The sequence below is a fragment of the Saccoglossus kowalevskii genome, chromosome 18, assembly GCF_978046115.1.
Source record: "Saccoglossus kowalevskii chromosome 18, keSacKowa6.1, whole genome shotgun sequence".
Taxonomy (NCBI): Eukaryota; Metazoa; Hemichordata; class Enteropneusta; family Harrimaniidae; genus Saccoglossus; species Saccoglossus kowalevskii.
In genome coordinates, this window is record NC_140658.1 from 15095173 (window position 1) to 15114123 (window position 18951).

General features: G+C 34.6%; 1 protein-coding gene across 1 annotated transcript; it reads left to right on the forward strand.

The window, feature by feature from the left end:
- The first annotated feature begins 1341 nt into the window (after positions 1-1341).
- Positions 1342-16365, forward strand: LOC144348598 (uncharacterized). The gene is made up of 9 exons (XM_085492957.1): positions 1342-1467; positions 2565-2686; positions 4949-5118; positions 5231-5469; positions 6620-6725; positions 8401-8672; positions 9456-9626; positions 11545-11685; positions 16333-16365. The coding sequence occupies exons 1-9, from the start codon at positions 1342-1344 to the stop codon at positions 16363-16365; spliced, it is 1380 nt and encodes a 459-aa protein (XP_085349083.1).
- The last annotated feature ends 2586 nt before the right edge of the window (positions 16366-18951 follow it).

Sequence of the window (18951 nt, forward strand, 5' to 3'; positions counted from 1 at the left end):
CCGTGCTAAAGGTCTGGACCGGGTCTTAAAAACAGACCAGATTTAATCCGTACTTAGCATTTTGAAACCCGTGCTTAGCGTTCACGCACGTTTTCTTAGCGCAGGCTCAGGTTTTTGACCGCCCAGCCTGTGCAGGGAGCTGTAACAGCTCCCTGGTCTGTGCTAAGAAACTGTACGTGGACGCTACTAGTGTTATAAAGTCGTCTGGTGTGTTGTAGCAATAACATTTATTCTCACAACTGGCATTCCATTGACCTTTTTAAACATTTATGATCACATGCAAAAGTAAAAAAAAGACTAGAACATACAATTTTGTCATGTAGACTTTCTAGAATATTTGGATCTAATGGAGTAAAAACAAGATCACCGTCACGTGGGCCGTGTCCAATCACGGTTACTAAAAAGACGGTTGTTCAAAGGTGTGAATCTGCCTAATCATTCAAGGATGCCTGTAACCGTGGTCCAATAAACAGGAAATAACACATCAATACACTTGCATTATGGTTGATTCTTAGTAAATTTGAATAAACACTGACATTCCCATGACGATGCATGATCATTATTAGTGCACTAATGTTTTTAGAAATACATCTACCATGGAACAAACTGTCGACGAAAGCGCTGGTTTGTTTGCTGAAATTGACGATGAACTAAGCACGGTTTACACTACGGATACGAACGACGAACTGTCTACAGTTTTCGAAGATGAATCGGACTTAAGCACAGATTTATCCACGCACTGCGACACAGAAAGCTGCGAATCTCAATCTGACAACGAAGCACTCGAACATACTTCCGTGTGTAGGTGCAATTGCGGAAATTGTCTACAAACACAAACAACTCACCCGCAACAGAGTAAACGACGAAGACTTTCTCAGCCGTTGCAGAACTATAGTTATTTATACAGTCGTAGATGTTGCGATTCAAAATGTATACGCTCATTTACGCCCGACGAATTACAAGAAGTGGAAACGAAATTTAAAGATCTCGGAGGTGAATCGGCCCAGAAACAGTATATTGTTGACAACATACGTCAATTCTCAAAAATATCTTTTAAAGGGAAAAGAAAGATAGTCACCACAGAGTATAGATTGCTTGGTAAAAACATTTGTGTCAACGCCTGGCAGGAAATTCATAACGTAAGTGATAAACGATACACCGATTGTATACGTTTTGTTAAAGAAGGGAAGATAAATGTTATACACGGCAATAGATACAAGAAAAAATTGTTAGCGAAGACACAGCGCGCTTTGGCTTGGATGCGTTTTTTTATTTGAGAGAATTGGCGACTGGATGCCTCACAAACAACAAGTACATCTACCTACGGCGTCATCAAAGAAAATGTTCTACGGAAGAATGGTGAAAGAATTTGAAGAGGACCTAGGTATTAAACCCCAAGATAACATCACTTATGAATATTTCACCGATATTTGGTCCGAGCATCTTCCAGAGTTTCGAATTCCAAAGGTAATAATTCAATATAATAACTACCCCACCCCACCTGACCATCACATCATGCTTCATAATTTAAATAAGTCCCAGAATTCATAGCGTGTAAACGTGCAAGAGGCGCCATATTTGTTTACCATGTTCGCAACGGCAAAGTCGATTGTAGTTGCTGAAGAAACTGCATTTATCACACTACTTATGCACCCAAAGTACCATGGATTTGATGTCTCAGTGAAATCCGATCCCATAAAACTATAATTTTGCGTTTTCGAGGTGAGTCATTCAAATGCGCACCACCAAGGCTGATATACATGGCGACTGTAGTTGAACTTTTTGTTTAAAGCATGTCCGGCTACAGGATGAGATTGAAACCAATTGTCACAGCCAGTGACGAATTTTCATTATATTTTCTAAAACCTTATTTAAGTTATTATAGTACAATATACATTATAGCTTACTTTGTTCAGAATGGAAATATCGAAAAGAACGCTGTCATTAGTGTCAATAGAAGAATTGGACAAACTTCAAAGCGCCGTGGGTGGTGGCCCAAGCGTGCTGGCTTGTAAACATTGTAGTCATTATTTGCTTTTTTCTCCCTCCAAACCAACGGCCAAAAACAACCTTACGTCAGTATATGTATTAGGTGGGCAATTTATTCATGAGCGTATAGTAGTGAAAATGTGATTGTTCATCAAACCACACTTGACAAAAAACACGAGTACAATTTTTGCAATGCATGCAGGGAAAAGTTCTTTGTTGTCAAGGGGGCGGCTTGTCTTGCCTAAATTTTACCTAACAAGCTTAGTGAATTTTTTTTCATGTATTTCGTGGTAGATAATCAAATTTACCTTCATTTTCACTAGTAAATACTCAAGAATATATCTCATACCTTATAAATATGCTGTAACTGTATGCTAAGTTGAAAAAAAAATATGGGCAGCTTCTTTTGATACATGTTTAGCCAATATATCATAGCAGTTCAGTGTAATAATGTTCTATATCTCCATACTGTGTAATAAAAATCCAAGTATCACTTAAACGTGACACCTCAAAGGCCTGGGGAACACTGATTACATTCAATATAATAAATATTTTGTATTTATCCTAAATTATAGACTACTGAATTCATCCAGTGTAGCTTATGTGTCCAATTGCGTGATGACCTGGCAAAAGGAAAATTAAAAAGTCATCGAGACAAGATTCAAAACTTAATTGAAAGGCATCTCAAGCAGGTTGAGTAAGTATTATATTATTATTAGTATAAGTATTATTATTATATTATTATTATAAGTATTATATTATTATATCAATGCATTGTCAGTTTGATTCAAGCATGACAATTTTTGAAGTCATATACCTAGCGGGGTATGTTTATGACACAGGTGATTTTGTAGTCACAATTAGTACAATAAAAACAAAGTCTGTCATGTCTATCATCTTCTTCTTCTTGATATAGCAGTCCATTGTGTAATGATACATGTGATGTTTAGGTTAAGGTGTATGTTTACCCATGCTAACAAATTGTAAATGCTTCTTATCAGTGGGCTAAACCTGCATTTAGTTCATATATTGCAGAGGTTTATATTAAAGGTAGAAGCCTAGTCATAATTTTTGACAAAATTGCATTTGGTCATGAATCGCATGACAATGTTCATTAGTTTATTATGTACAATCATGAAGCTAATGTCTCATGGTACAATGAAATGGCATTATTTTGTGTGTTACAGTTGTGCTTTTTGAGAAACGAGTCCTAATATCTTTTGAAAATTGCTATTTTTAGAATAATTCCATAGAGCACAATGTCCAAGAAAAATTGCATTTTTGACACTTTTTAAAACCAAGATTTTTTAAATAATTCAGAACAACAAAAACTCCATCATTAACAATATATATTTTTTTTCAGCCTATGTCACCAGGCTAGATTTTCAGATATTGCATAATTTGTCATAGAAACCTGTGGTAAAAGTGTTATAATAGTGTCAAAATGGTGACTTTCCACTAAAGTACAACCATCAATTTCTCGGGGGGGGGGGATTAGTTTGTTAAATTTGTAAAATCTGTATGAAGAAATTAATAGATCAAATAATGACATTTTTTTCTACGACGGCATTTCAAAACTAAAGTCAGCGATTTTTCATTGATCTATCAATTATTTGTGTAACGCTACGATCACCGTAACATTGTCAGCCGACGGCATTGCTTTGAACGGGTATTCACCACTGCTGTTGCGATCATCGGTCTCTGACTTTTTTGTTCAAAAAATACACAAACAAATGTTTGCTCAATTAAAATGATTCATTGATTAACTTAGAAATTACATCAAAATCGCCAACGAAATGTTGTTTTTAAACATCGCGGAAAAATATGCACTCTGCGCCGCCATCTTTGTTACCTCAATCAAAATCTCCGTTGTAACCCAGCATGCATCGGTTGTGATGTCACTACATGCGATGTGTCGCCTTAGGGTGGCGTTCCTCGGTAATGACGCACTATGAATGAGGTATTTCTAGAGATCAGGGTTCGTTTTTTCCTCGTCCGTCTCGTCTGCAGTTGAATAATTTTTACTTCGATTTATTTACAGTTTTTTTTCCAATGCGACTCAATTTCACTTGTTTTTTTTTTAATTCTTGGTAATTAGTGTCACTGGCGATGAAGTAGTAAAAACGCAATTAACCGCAGTGCAGCAACTCGGGATAGACCATCCCGACGCAATGGGCAAATTATTACTACCCTAGTATTTTGGGTTTCCCAGCTCCGCACCCTTGATAGACTTGATAACTTCTTGTAGACTTCCGTTTTTATCACTGTTTTTGTAAGGATAACTATGTACAAAGGCGGGATTACCTTTCGATCAATACATGTTATTGTTTTAAAGATGTGCTAGATGAGGCTGACACTTGTAATCAATACAACGTGAATGAGCATCGCGGGCAGGATTTCAAGGATCTCGGGCGAAACAAAAGCGACGCAGCTGTTTGTCTAAGCGACACGGGCCTGCAGTGCTTGAAAGGCCTGGGGAGAACACTGTTTTTTTATATCTCTTTTCATCAGTATTATGTAGTCTACCATCTTGATTCTCCAGCAAAGGATTGTGGGTAAAGTGTGACATCATATCCACTGCTGTGAAAAATTGAAAATATGTATTTATCTATGACATGAGAAATACTAATGCAATTTTGTTTTAAATTTTCAGTGTGCATATTACTTATGTATGTAATTTCGGGAGTGGGTTAACCCAGTTTTTGAAGTTCACCTTTTGAAGTTAAAGATGAATTCATTTTCTCAATTTCTGACAACAGTGGATATGTCATCAAGAAGGTGGACAACACAAATTAATGAAAAGTAAAATATCAAGAAAATGAAAAGTGATGTGAAAAAGATGTAAATTGCATGTTCTTAAATTTGTTGAGCTCTTTTTATCTGGGAGTATAATATTGTTAGACTTGACTTTTCCTTTAAGCTACAAATGTACTCAATTAATTTAACTTTAACTCTGCAGGATTGAAAGACGAGTATACCATAACACAAGGGAACTGGCCAGAAAAGAGCCAGATGAAATGTTTTGCATTATAATTGATGGCATGGATCAGGCAAAAACATGCATCCCAAGGCTTGTTGTCACAGATAAATTAACTGCAATGTTAGCTAGAATACGTTTGCACTTGACTGGTAAGTAATCTGTGTAATTATTAATATTCTATTTGACTGGTTAGTTATTTCAGTTAAGCCTCTTTATTCAAAACATAAACAACATTCCAGACATTTTGTTTCTGTTTTATAGGTAACATAATTCACACCAATGTTCCAGGAGGCAAGCTGGTACCAGTGTATCTTGATTTGATGAATTATCCACATGATAGTAATCTTACAATGAATGTTTTATTGCAAACCTTAGTTGACAATAAAAGTCGTTTATCAAGGAAATTGTTTGCCCAGCTTGACAACTGCTACAGAGAAAATAAAAACAGATATTTATTAAGTCTTGGGCAACTGCTGGTTGAATTGGATATTTTTGAACAAGTAAGTTGTTTTTCACTACCATTGTGAAGGCATTATTTTCTTAGCTATTGTTTCTATTCCATAGCTGTGGTCATTTCAGACTTGTTGTCGTATTACATTAACAGTAAAAAAAAACTATTGTTTCTATTAGAAACAAACTTGAAAATCATCTTTTCATTTTAAACCACCATGGATATCAAATTAGAAAGTATTCAGTTTTTTACTCCCGCGTGCGAAGCACAAATAGTCTTTGCACTTAGTGTGTCTGTTTGTGTGTCTGTTCCACTGATATCTCAAGAACCATACATTGATTTTTGATGAAACTTGGTTCATAGATGCTCTAGACCAATGCGCAGATTTGATTAGGTTTTGGTAAAAACTCCATTCACATTAATTACCTAGTCTGCATGATAATTAGCTGATTTTTAGCTGTTCCATGACTGTTCCACTGATATCTAAAGAACCACTCATTGGATTTTGATGAAACTTGGCACATAGATGCTCCAAACTAATGTGCAGATTTGCTTAGTTTTGAGTAAAAATCTGTGCAATATTAATTACCTAATTTGCATAATGATTAATCAATTTTCGGCTTTTCCACTGATATCTCAAGTACTAATCATCACATTTCAATAAAGCTTGCTACATAGATCTTCTAGGACTATGCAAAGACCTGATTAGTTTTAATTGGATATTAATTTACAAAATGTTACACTGATATATAAAGAACCTCGAATTGGAATTTAATGAAACTTTTAAAGAGAACTATTCAGAGACCCAATTAGTTTTTGGGAAATATTTATGCTTATTAATCACCTAATTAACATAATTAACTCTGATATCTCAATTACTGATCATCACATTTGAATAAAATTTGGTACATAAATGCTCCAGGACAATAGACAGGCCTGATTAATTTTGGGTTAAAATTTGTTCATATTACCGGTAATTTTCTAATTAGCATAATAATTCATATTTTTTTGTTCTGTTCTGTTCATATTAGTTACCTGATTTACATAATTAGTTTTCAGCTTTTCCATCAATATCTCATGTACAAGTAATTTTGAATTAATTTTTAATGTGTCTTCAATACTCTCAGCAACACAGGAATTCTTTCTAAGCTTTCTTTAATTTATCATTTTGATTTATCATGTCATTTTAAACATTTCAGGTTGATTTTCATTTCCTGCCAGTTGGTCATACACACGAGGACATTGATCAGCTGTTCTCGTGCATCAGTCGTGTGTTGAGAAAGACCAATGTATACACAATGACGGGTAGGTTATTTTTTAAAACAAATCTGATTTATGTTTTTACCTTTTTCTGAATGATTTACAAGTAGGTAGGGTTTAGTTATTAGAGGAATAAAACGTCTGTCATTGAAGTTTGATCTCAGTTTTTGACGCCCGTGTGTGAAGCACACAATTGTGGTTAGTATGTCTGAATGCGAGTATGTATCCGTTTCTCTGATATCTCAAAAAACAATTTTCAGATTTCAATGCTCTGAGATTATGTTTGGAGATGATCGGTTTTTGGTTGAAATCTGTCCATTTTAATTACCGGTACTGAATTTGAATATTATTTGGACAATTTTAAACATTTTTACTTGTTTCTCAAGTACTACTGGATTCTGTGAATTCGCCCATCCTAAAAATTCCCTGAGTGATTTCTCTGCTGTTATTGAAAACATTCATTACAAAAATCCACCTACTTCAACATTGGCTGTTGGACTACCCAAAACACAAGAAACTATTGCAGAAGCTAATCTAAAATTGTATACATTTTTCTTGCTGGATAGAAAAGTAGACCACCTAAAATTTCATTACAATGTCACCCAGCACATCTTTTTCCAAAAAAATCACATTAAGAAATCTCATGCGCAAAATACAATTATTTTCTTGATTTTATTAGCAGGTTTATGTTATGTTATTAGGTAGTAACGAAAGTATATTCCAAAAGAATTTTCAAATAAAAATAAACACAACTGCATTGCTTAGTAGCAAATGATTGTGTTAGCGCAATCCAGTCATGCTGTGTTTCACAATTGTTGATTATTACAGAGTATTAAGTATAATAACGTGCAAAAAATAAATTTGTTGAATTGTCATTAAATGCAAATAAATTTCAACTTATTTTTCAACTTATTTCATCGTAAACGAATGATTCTGATTGCATTTTCAACGCACGATGCTGTAGAAATTAATATCCGCCATGTTTTGACCTGGGACGGTGTTCTTTGACCTGACAGGACAAATCGATAATCAACCAATGAAAACGATGGATGATGCTAACGTGTTCAAATTACCATAGCTCATTTAAATATGTTAATGTTATTGAACACAGCACGGAAGAGATTTGCTGATGATGATTTTGATGGGAAAGCTGTTGTTTTTTAAATAAAAAAAATAGTTGTTTTCAAAAGATAAACTGAGCTTTTGATGAATAGTTTAACCTTGTTTACAGCGATAACAGCTCCTTGTCAAAATGAAACTTGACCATTCACTCTAATCGCAATAAACATCATACTCTTGTATAGGCATCAAACTTTTAGACATCAGGAAAAATTAAAATAACACCTTAAAAAACTGCCCGATCCCATTTTATTAGCTCCACTGTCGACTTTGTCAAGCAGAGCTTTTTTTAAACCCAAAATGCCATTTAACGGTCTAGGGTGAATTTACGGCAGAATCCGGTATTTAACAGATTTCAATGAAACCTTAATGCTCAAATATATAGCATAAATGCTGTGGGATAATGCGCAGACTCAATAAGTTTTTGGTTGAAATTTGTGCATATGAATGACCTAATTATAGAAATGTTCAATTCTGTCATCATTTGATTACTGCAGTGATGTTTTAGTTTTTATTATATACAAAAGTGTACTATCTTGTCTTCCACAGCAGTTTTAACCTATCTATGTTATAATGCAGTGTTCTGGTTGTTTCACAATAGACACGGAAAGAATCATCATTAGCTCATATAGCTCTCCTGTAAATGTGAATCATGTGAGGCAGATCTTTGATATCAAGGCATGGCTTTTACCACATATGACCAAGGTGTTTAAAGGATATTCAAAGCCATTGTGTTTTCAATTTAAGAGAATAGAAGGGAAAGTTCGAATGCGTTATAGGCATTATAGTACATCAACATGGCGACCAGCTGTGCAGTTTATAAATGGTACACAGGAACCAGTTGATCAAACACTTGGACTTATTTGTTTGGAGGTATGTCGGATGTTAATTTAGTATGTTAGAATTTGTTCCTACATCCAGCCACTGTCAACATTCCATTGTGCATTAGTAGTGGTTTGACTGGATAATAACTTACTCATAAAAAAATCTACTTGTGTGTTCTACCTTTTGCTTTCAATATTTATTTTTCAAATTTACCCATAGTGATATGCAAACTGAAACATGAGTAATAATAATTATGGTCACCCTATCGATAAAAACATTTGCACTTGAAAATACTTATTTTTTTGAATTTTCAATTAATACTGGTAATCAATCTTTAGTTGTTGGTTCGAAATGTTTGTCTGATCAAAACATGTGTTCCAAATACCGTAAAAATCACAATAGAGTCCCCAGCTTTAATAGAAATCGTAAAATCTGTATTAGAAGCTGTATCCCTAATAGAAGTCACACCCATAATTTTTGTATAATTGAGAAAAGGTATCCCCTCTGTTGCATTGTACCTTTTAATAGAAGCCGTGATTGCTAATACAGATTTTACAGTAGTATAAATTTCTTTCATTATTCTTCTCTCACTACCTAATCAAGTACATCTAGTGTTTAGTTAACTCTGCAAACTCTTGTCCCTTGAAACCATGTTATTTCATACCCTGGACAATAAAAACAGCTTAGGATGTTTAATATCTTACTAAATAATTCTTATTTCCTCTGAAACATCAAAATCTTTTTGTATCATTCTAAATAGCATTTTTTTGCAAACAATCAAAGCACGGCAGTAGTAAAATGTTTTGTAAATACCATAATTTTTTTTTCTAGAGTTTACCAGACATCAATGACATGCCTGAATTTGTCCAACCGTTTCTTGACAAATTGGAACCAGAAAAGCTCAAGCGAGATTTACCAGACTCTTATGGTGGAAGAATCCCTGAAGGTGATGCACGAGTATGGCTGCAAGATTTTGTAGACAATTTAGAGGATCATGCAAAGGTAAAGATATTCCAAGCTGATACATGTAGTTGGGGGCCCAAGCCCTAATTATCGTCCATTTTTAGTACCTTTTCGGACACAGTTCGAAAATGGGGGCTTATGTTTTGACCCTTGTGCTTCTGTGCGTCCGTTATCTTTGACATGCCTGGACCAATCTCAATCAAACTTCACACATACATCATACATGATATTATACATACAGTATGCACATCAATTTGTTTCATGATCTGATCCTAGATGGCCGAATGGCGATCATTTTTGTGCTAAAAAATCATCAAAATCAAACATTTCTCGGTTGTTTACAGATATATACATTAACTTGGTATATACATTGGATATTATAGGACCTTGATGCACATCATTTTGTTTTTCAGATTCAAAATGGCCGACTGACGGCCATTTTGTTTTAATGATTGTGGTTCAGGTGTTGTATCTCTGACTTGCTTTGTCTGATTATGTTAAAATTTTAAATATTTGTTATACATCATGTTATAGATATATACATGTATTCAAAATGACTGAATTTATTTTTCAATTAATGCTGTTCCAGAGTACTTGTTTGCCGATCAGATACAAATGTCAATCATTTTAATGTTAAACAATCACCATAATCATATTCCTGACATTGTTATATTCCAACTATATTACTATAAACAAAACTATATATCTTATATTCGATAACTAATGGGGACTGTGCCATGCATGGCTTGTTTCTTTTCCTTTTGTCAAGTCGTTTGAGAAAAAAAACGCTCAACAAATGGTCTAAAATTGTTCATACTTATAGTTCCTAATGTGATCGGGTGCATTAGACTTCCAGAATTGTGATTGGTCAATTGGTTCAACAGCCATATTGGATTGAAATTTAACCGAAAGTGATTATTTGACCACTTTGAGACTCTAGACGATCAGATCAGATTTTTTATAGCATATAGTACAACTCGTGTGTAATACAATCAGCGATGCAAACGTAGTTGTTCCATGACTTTTTTCGCCATGTTGAACAGTAAAAAAAAATTTCAGAATGACCAAGCAAAATGCCCTCAAATATACTAGTATTGTTTAGCATCTATTTATGTAGCACATAGAAGTTTGACAAATTTGTTACGATTGGTTAAGAATTTATGTTAAACAGAAAGTAGTTTTCATGCCACAATCAAGTGATTCTTTTAAAATTTGCTACATCAACAAAATGTTGCATCTCGGTATTGAAAAAGTTAAAAAAGAATTCAGATCAGTCACATGGTTTCACCACCATCTTGGATTTTGTGAAAACGGAAATTGTGCAATTACATGTGTTATATTGGTCTCTTTGGGCTCAAATTTTACATGTGTATTCTACTCTTGAGATAAGTTATTTTGTCTGAGTGGCATGGGCATCCATGGGGTGGGGATTCTAACCTCATTAGTAAGCATAAGCATACATCTCAAACACTGTTGCAGTTAGGATGATGAATCCTGTGTTATTATGACAATGTTGAACAAGAGATTTGAATTAAATAAATGGTCATGTTAACTTATCAATATGCATAACTGTCATATCTGAAACACTGTTGCAGAACAGGACATGCAACCAGTGCCATAATGAAGACATCAAACAAAAGATCTAACCAACATAAGAAATGGCCATATATAATTCCTATATTATGTTCATCAGTGTCCCAATTGTTAAAAATTTAGACCAATGCAAGGGTATAGAGCAAAGCAGTTGAACACTTATTGATGGTTTTTTGTCAGATTTGACTTTGTGTTTATGCAGGGGTCTTTGTTAGAAGCCATTATAAAACGTTTTCAAATCTGATTATACACAGAAATATTTGCTGAATATTTTCCATGACTACTTTATCATTCTCCAATTTTTCTCAGTTTGTTATGTTGCAAATAACACATGTATGTCCTCATTGCTATTATTCATTTATAGACCCCCGATATCATCCCGGAAAAATGGTTTTTTCATGATTTAATTGAAGCTGCAAATTTGAGACGAGAACGTGTGCTTGAATTAACCTTACCAAGACATCTCCAAGAAATTGAAAAACGAATCCAGACTGAATGTCCTGATGTAGGTATTAGAATAGAAATATATATTTACATTTAAGGAATGCAGTACTTTTGTTGTATCGCATAGTAAACTGTACAGCAGTCACTTTGTCTGGATTCCTAGAATGCTCAAGTTTCTATGCTCACACATACTTGATCAAGCCAGAATTATTTGTTATGGTTCCAAGCTTTTCGAAGCTATATTGTTATCGTACAGATTTTTGATTTTTGTTGTCAAGCCTTTTAAAAAATATCAAACATCTCCCAATAGATAATCCACATTAAATTTGGAAGACATTCAATATTTTTTTCAAATTTACACAACTACATTTTAGTAAACCATGTCCACCACAGGCGTTGTGAAATGAATAATTTTATAAAATTGGTTTCCATTTGGGTAGGCATTAAGTCCCTTTTTACCTCCGCTGTAGACTTTTTCAAGCGGAGCTTATCATATGAGTGACTGTCCGTTGTCCATGTCAATGTTTTACTTTTTCGACTTCTTCTTGAAAACTACAAGCCTGAATGCTTTGATATTTGGTGTATATGTACCTTAGGTAGACCTCTTAGATTTCTTCATTTCATGATGATATCTTTAATTCTCCAATTTGGATGAATATTTTTGGTAAAAAGTAATATTTTCGACTTCTTGTAAAAATAACACAAGTCCGATTGCTTTGCTATTATATATATATATATAAACAACAAGAAGTCAAAAATATTACTTTTACCAAAAAGACAAAAACAAAATCATTAAAACGAGAGAATTGAAGATGTATATATAGGTACTGATATCTTCAATTCTCTAGTTTTAATGATTTTGTTTTTGTCTTTTTGGTAAAAAGTAATATTTTTGACTTCTTGTTAAAAACCGCAAGTCTGATTGCTTTGATATTATACATATTGTTCATTTTCTGTTCTTTAATTGAAATGTGCATTGCTAACAGCCGAGAGGCTGCTTGTTTTTTTTTTTTTTTTTTTTTTTTTTATATTTTTTGTTATTACCCATAACAAAAACAATTACAGGACTTTAATAAATACAGTAAATACTGTAATAAACAAAACAAAAAAGAAAACGAAACAAAACCAACAAAAATGTAGACAGATTACTATGTAACTCCAATTGTATTGAAAAAAAATTGTGGATTGAAAATTGAAAGATGCACAAACCAACATTAGGTAAAATTACCCCACTTCACCTGAAACAATTCAATAGTGCTATTTTTACTACATATACAATATTCCATTTCTTTTGTTTCCATTACTTTTTTTTCTACCAGACGAAATGAAGGTGAAGTGCCATTTAATTTACAGGAATAAATAATGTGTTTAGTTATAATAATAATATGGTTCAATTAACTTGAGAACTGATCATCGCCCAGTAAAATTTGAATATCTGTGAAAGTGTCTGGGGTATTTAAAAATTCACCCCATCTATTACATATTGATGTCCAAAGGACAGTAACATAGTTGCATGTAACGAATAAATGTGTTAGAGTTTCATCGCTATTATGACAAAAAGAACAAAGGCTAGAGGTGACGAGAGGAGGTCTCATACGGTGAAGCATAGTATTCGTAAATAAAACATTATGATTTAGTTTCCACTGGAATTCTTGGAGTTTTGTTTCAATGGTAACTCTGAATGGTAACTTGAAAATAATTTCCCACTTAATTTTATTTAATTGAAACAACTGCTGAAAATAAGTTTTACATTTTGGTGGAATAAAATAAAGAGATGAAAGAGCATTCCGTATTACTTTACATGTTACCATATTCAATGGACAAAATATGTTGTTAATGTACAAACCAATAGGCAATTCTGGTCTAACAAAAAAGGGAGTACAGCCTCTCCATTCTGGTGGTATAGCGGAAATTATGCCGTGCCAAAGGAGATATTGTCTAGGAGTAAACCCAATTTCTTGTAGTTGTGTCCAATTTTTTATTTTTCCATTTGAAATATAAAGGTCCGAGATATAGACAATGCCCTTTAAAATGAAATCTAGATAGCACACACTCTTGTTAGCAATGAGAATGTTGGCGTTATTCCAAATTATATTGTTAGCAACTGTTTGAACTGGTTGCTGGCAATGTAATTTCCACCAACTGCACAATAGACTGTGATAGAAAGGGGGTAGAGTAACAGGTAATAGCTCAATTTTATAATTACATCTACAAATTAAGGAACCACCACGGGGAAGCAGACAGTGTGATAAAAAAAGTTTCCAGGGATGATTAATTTTTGGATTTAGAAAGCGCTGAACCCATTTAACTCTGAAAGCGTGATAAAGAGCAAAAATGTCCAGCATATTTAGACCTCCCCGGCCAACATCCCAAATCAAAGTGTTACGTGCAATTCTGTCTGGGCCTTTCCAAATAAATTTATGAAGTTTATTATTTATTTTTTTTTAATATCCGCCATTTTGACAATTATGAGATTAAATATATAGAGAAATTTTGGAATAACCAGTGATTTAATAATTTGAATTTTGCCAATAAGACTCAGACTACGCGAGGACCAAAGATACAAACATTTATTAAGAGAGTCAATTGGAGCTTTCATATTTAATAGATAGGCACTCTCGTACCTGTAAGAAAAATATATACCAACAATTTTGATTGGAGTTGATGGCCAGAGAACCCCAAATGGTTTATCCGTACGAGACCTCCAGCACCCAAGCCACATTGCCTCTGTTTTGTCATAATTTACGTGTAACCCTGAATATGTCTGAAACTTGTTAAGAAGGGAGAACAAATTAATGCAAGAAAGTTTGTCCGAGAGAAAGCAGGTTAGATCGTCAGCAAACGCAGAATACTTAACCCCCTTGCCCTGAATATGAATTCCATGAATAGAGTCATCACATCGCAGTGAATTCAAAACTAATTCAAGTGACAAAATAAAGAGGGCGGGCGAAACCGGGTCACCCTGTCTAACTCCCCTTCTTATATCAAAATAACCAGTGCTTAGACCTCGGTTCATCACACAGCTGGAGGGGTTATTGTAAAATAATTTAATCCAGTTAATAAGGGAAGGGCCAAAATTATAACTGTTAAGGGAGTGGAAAATAAAATCCCATTCCAAGCTATCAAACGCCTTTTGAAAATCAATGGCTATAAGTATTCCTGGTTGATTAGTATCTTTGGTGTAATGCATAATTGATTCAATAAGGCGTACACAGTCCCCAATTGATCTACCCTTAATAAAGGCTGACTGAGTTTCATTAACAATTTTAGGAAGAATTTCATCAAGTCTTCGTGCAATGCATTTTGATGCAATTTTGTAATCAGTATTAAGTAAGGTTATTGGTCTCCAGTTTTTGATAAATCTTTTATCTTTCCCCTTTTTTTTGATGAGTGTGATAACCCCCTGTTGTTGACTGTTGCTAAGTTTACCGTGTATATATGCAGTATTTAGGGAATTTACGAAAATTTCTCCAATTAGAGGCCAAAATGTGCGGTAAAATTCTGGACTTAATCCATCATTACCTGGGGCTTTATTGCTTGGTAAACACTTTAGCGCCTCAAACGCCTCGTTCATTGTGATAGGGCCTTCACACGAATCTCTTTCTTTAGAACTTAATTTGGAGTGGGTTGTAAATATATTGTCCATATTTAATTGATTTATCCGCCTACTGCGGTATAAATTAAAATAAAAATGTTTAATTTCTGCTTGAACATCATTTGCATTATGTAGAGATATGTTGTTACTGTCAATCAGCATAGAAATTTGTGATTTTTTTGCATTATGGCGCTCAAGACCCAAGAAAAAATTTGTATTTTTTTCACCCTGCTCGTACCAGCTTGTACGGGAACGGATTATTGCTCCGTTTGTAATGTACGCATATTCCCCCTGTAATTGTTTTTGTGCGTTTTCGAGCTCATTTTGAATATTGATAGTTGGACGGGTTGACATTAATTTATCCAATTCCGATAGTTTATTTTCCAAATCACGTATTTTATCTTTCCTGGCAACCGCTTTTGATTTGCTATACTTCATTGTACATGTTTTGATTTTGTATTTAAGAAATTCCCACAAGAGTATACTGTTATTTTGTCCAAACTCGTCAACCCACGTTAAAAATTTATCCTGAATTAGGTTAATAAATTTTGTATCTTCTAAAAAGCTATTATTGAATTTCCAATATGATGTTCCAAGTCTACAACTGTTATCACCAATGGTTAAAGTTATGGCAGAATGGTCCGAAAGCACACAGGGAACAATGTCTGTGGCACTCACTGCTAATTGAATCGAGCTACTAACTAAAAAATAATCTAAACGGCTCTGTATAAGCCTAGGTCTTAGGCGCTGCCAAGTAAAACGCTTAGTGCTGGGATTACGCAGCCGCCAGATGTCGATCAAATCAAGTTCGGAGCATATATCCTCAAATTTTGAAAGTGACTTATGCCAAAGTGTCGGGTTACCTTCCATTCTATCTTGAAGAATATCTGGGGTAAAATTATGGTCCCCTCCCCAAAGAAATTCACTGTCTGGTTGAATAGTAATAGAATTAAGCAACAAAATAATGGATTCCAAAAAGAGAACATGATCGGTTTCATTGTTAGGTGCATATGAATTAATAAGAGTGTAGGGCTTACACATAATATCCACTGCGATAATAATGACTCTTCTCATGGAATCTGTTGTGACTGAATGTATTGTATAATCCTGCAGATTACGAAAGATGATGGCCGTGCCTCTACTTAATGAATTTCCGTGAGAAAATGTGCAATGACCAGATAATTGATCTGTCCAAACCTGCTCGTCTTTCTCGACTGTGTGCGTTTCCTGAAGAACGATGATCTGAGATTTGTTATTTTTTAGCCAGTCAAAGACAGACTTTCTTTTCTTTTGGTTCCCTAAACCTCTAACATTTAAAGAAATTATATTAAATTGACTCAACATTACAGGAATTACAGTAAATTGTGTCTACATAAATGCATCTAGTATCAATCGGGTGAGTTACAGGTAATGGTTTTAGTCTCCAAAATACAAGAAAAACAACGACAAAAAAACAGCAGCCATCTACAACGATGTCCACAAAAAACACACAAGTGCCCAAAAACACACAAGGGCAAACAAAACAAAGAGGCAAAAAGCCATGACATTGTATACCAAAAAAGGGCACAATGCCAGGAGAAAATAAAAAGCTCGAGAGATGCTCGGCATGGCAAGCTCTCTGTTCTAAATTGATTGTTATGTATAGCTATTAAGAGGTAAGTATAGGCCTTTTAGTAGAAAAAAAAAATAGTTTGGTATTCAAGAGAATAAAAGTGACAAATCTAATAGATATAATCAATTTTTGGAATTGTACGCTCTGATACACTGTTGAACATATTGGAATTCTAAAATGTGTATTTTTAAATGCATTATACCACTATTAACAATACAAAAAAATTAAATTCGACTAGCGTTACCATCCACCGATTCAAGAAAAAAGAAGCAAAAGTGATAACAACTATTTTATATAATTTGAGCCACATGTAGATGACCATAAAGACAAAGCTTGGTAGACATGTATCACATTATTTGAAAACAGTGCAGGAGGTCCCACATATACAATTGACTCATTTTGGTTATTTTAATTATTTCCACTTAAAATGGAGGTTGAAACTTTTGGCAGTGTAGTATATTCATTCTAAATACCAAAACAAATAAGTTTGAACTTATATAAGGACTCCCTTGTAGCTCGACGACATAAAATGCAGTAATGGGTCTGATAAATGATATATTGTTACATTACACAATAATCTACATTACTATATATTACTAAGACTATTATGTAACTGACCATCGATAAATAGTTTACCATTTGTGAAACGTACTTTTTTACCATTCTTATAAGCAGAGTTCATAACATCCTTCAAAGCACGTTTGGCATCCAAATCTGATTTACAGAGATCTACAGTTACAAATATTCCTGTATCAACTAAACAGGAACGTTTCTTAGCAAGGATATCGCTACGCTGAAGCCGTACGGGAAATTTAACCAATATATGTCGTGGTACACTATTTTCCTTCCTATTGTCACGTATATGAACGCGATGGGCGTTGTCAATTAATACATTAGACATTCCAAATTTCCCTGTTAAAATGTTAGTTATAATAGTTGCACAGTCTTCTTTTTCGTTTTCTGCGATTCCACCAAATCTAAGATTATATCCCCGTGTATACCGCTCCAAATTGATAGATGCCGTCTCCGTAATTACTAATCGCTCAGTGGTTGACGCCAAAGCTGACTGTAAACTAGATACCTGTGACTGAAGACTTTGGACAGCACTTTTTACGTTGTCCACGTCCTGGCATGTGAACTGTAATGAACTCTCAAAATCTGTACACCTGTTTTCAACAACGGCCACTCGTTCTGAAATTTTCTTTTGTTCCTTTAAAATGGATGACGTGGTGACAGTAATACCAGAAACTTCTTTCTCCAATTCACATAGACATGACTTCATTAGGGACTTCATATTGGCAAGAGAGAGATTACTCAGTTTCATGTTCATCCCCTGTTCCAGGTGTATCAGGCAGAATGTCATTGTCGCCATGAACATCTTGAAAATAGCATGACGTTGTTTCGTTGTTTGTAGCAGATTTGTCCTTCTTTTTATCACGACGCGGACGATCCCCCATTTCTGCGTACTGTTTGGTAAAGCACTAAGTTACAAGCTATAAAGTTAGTTCATTGAAAATATTGTAGAACAGAGAGTTCGCAGCGACGAGCTAACGTGACACACCTGTTGCGAGCATGCGCAAATTGAACAGAGGCTGCTTGTTTACTAACATTATCATGACATGTCACTTACACTGCTTTCCAATATTTACAGGTGGTGATTGGCAGGGCAATTAGACCAATACCTAATACAAGTACTCCAATTCATCGAGAGGCATCAAATGAAGAGGCATTTGTTAATTTTGACGGAGATTACTCCCCTCAGCCGAGTGTTATGGATGAAGGTGTACAGAGCGTCGACGACTATGACAGTCTCCATCCAGATATGATGGTTGCAGTCTTTGTACCACATGTAAAAAATACTCCCCAGCTTGGCAAGGTAGTTGAAATTGACGCAGATGGAGAAACTTTTCAACTTCATTGGTACAGTGGCTCGTGGACAAGTCAATGGAAGCCATGCTTTCTTGGTGTTGCCAGAAACAGAAAGGCAAATATAGAGAAAGTCTGGCTGCACTCTGCAATTTGTTGGGATTTTCAGCTCACTAAGGGTGGAGCCCTTCCTAAGTCGACGCAAAATGTATTGAGGGAACGATATAGAGAGGTTGAAGATGAGTTTGATGAGG

Coding starts and splice junctions, on each gene's coding strand:
- LOC144348598 (XM_085492957.1), top strand. CDS start 1,342: ATGTTCTACGGAAGAATGGTGAAAGAATTTGAAGAGGACCTAGGTATT. Junction 1,468..2,564: donor CAGAGTTTCGAATTCCAAAG/GTAATAATTCAA, acceptor CCTAAATTATAG/ACTACTGAATTCATCCAGTG. Junction 8,673..9,455: donor TTGGACTTATTTGTTTGGAG/GTATGTCGGATG, acceptor TTTTTTTTCTAG/AGTTTACCAGACATCAATGA.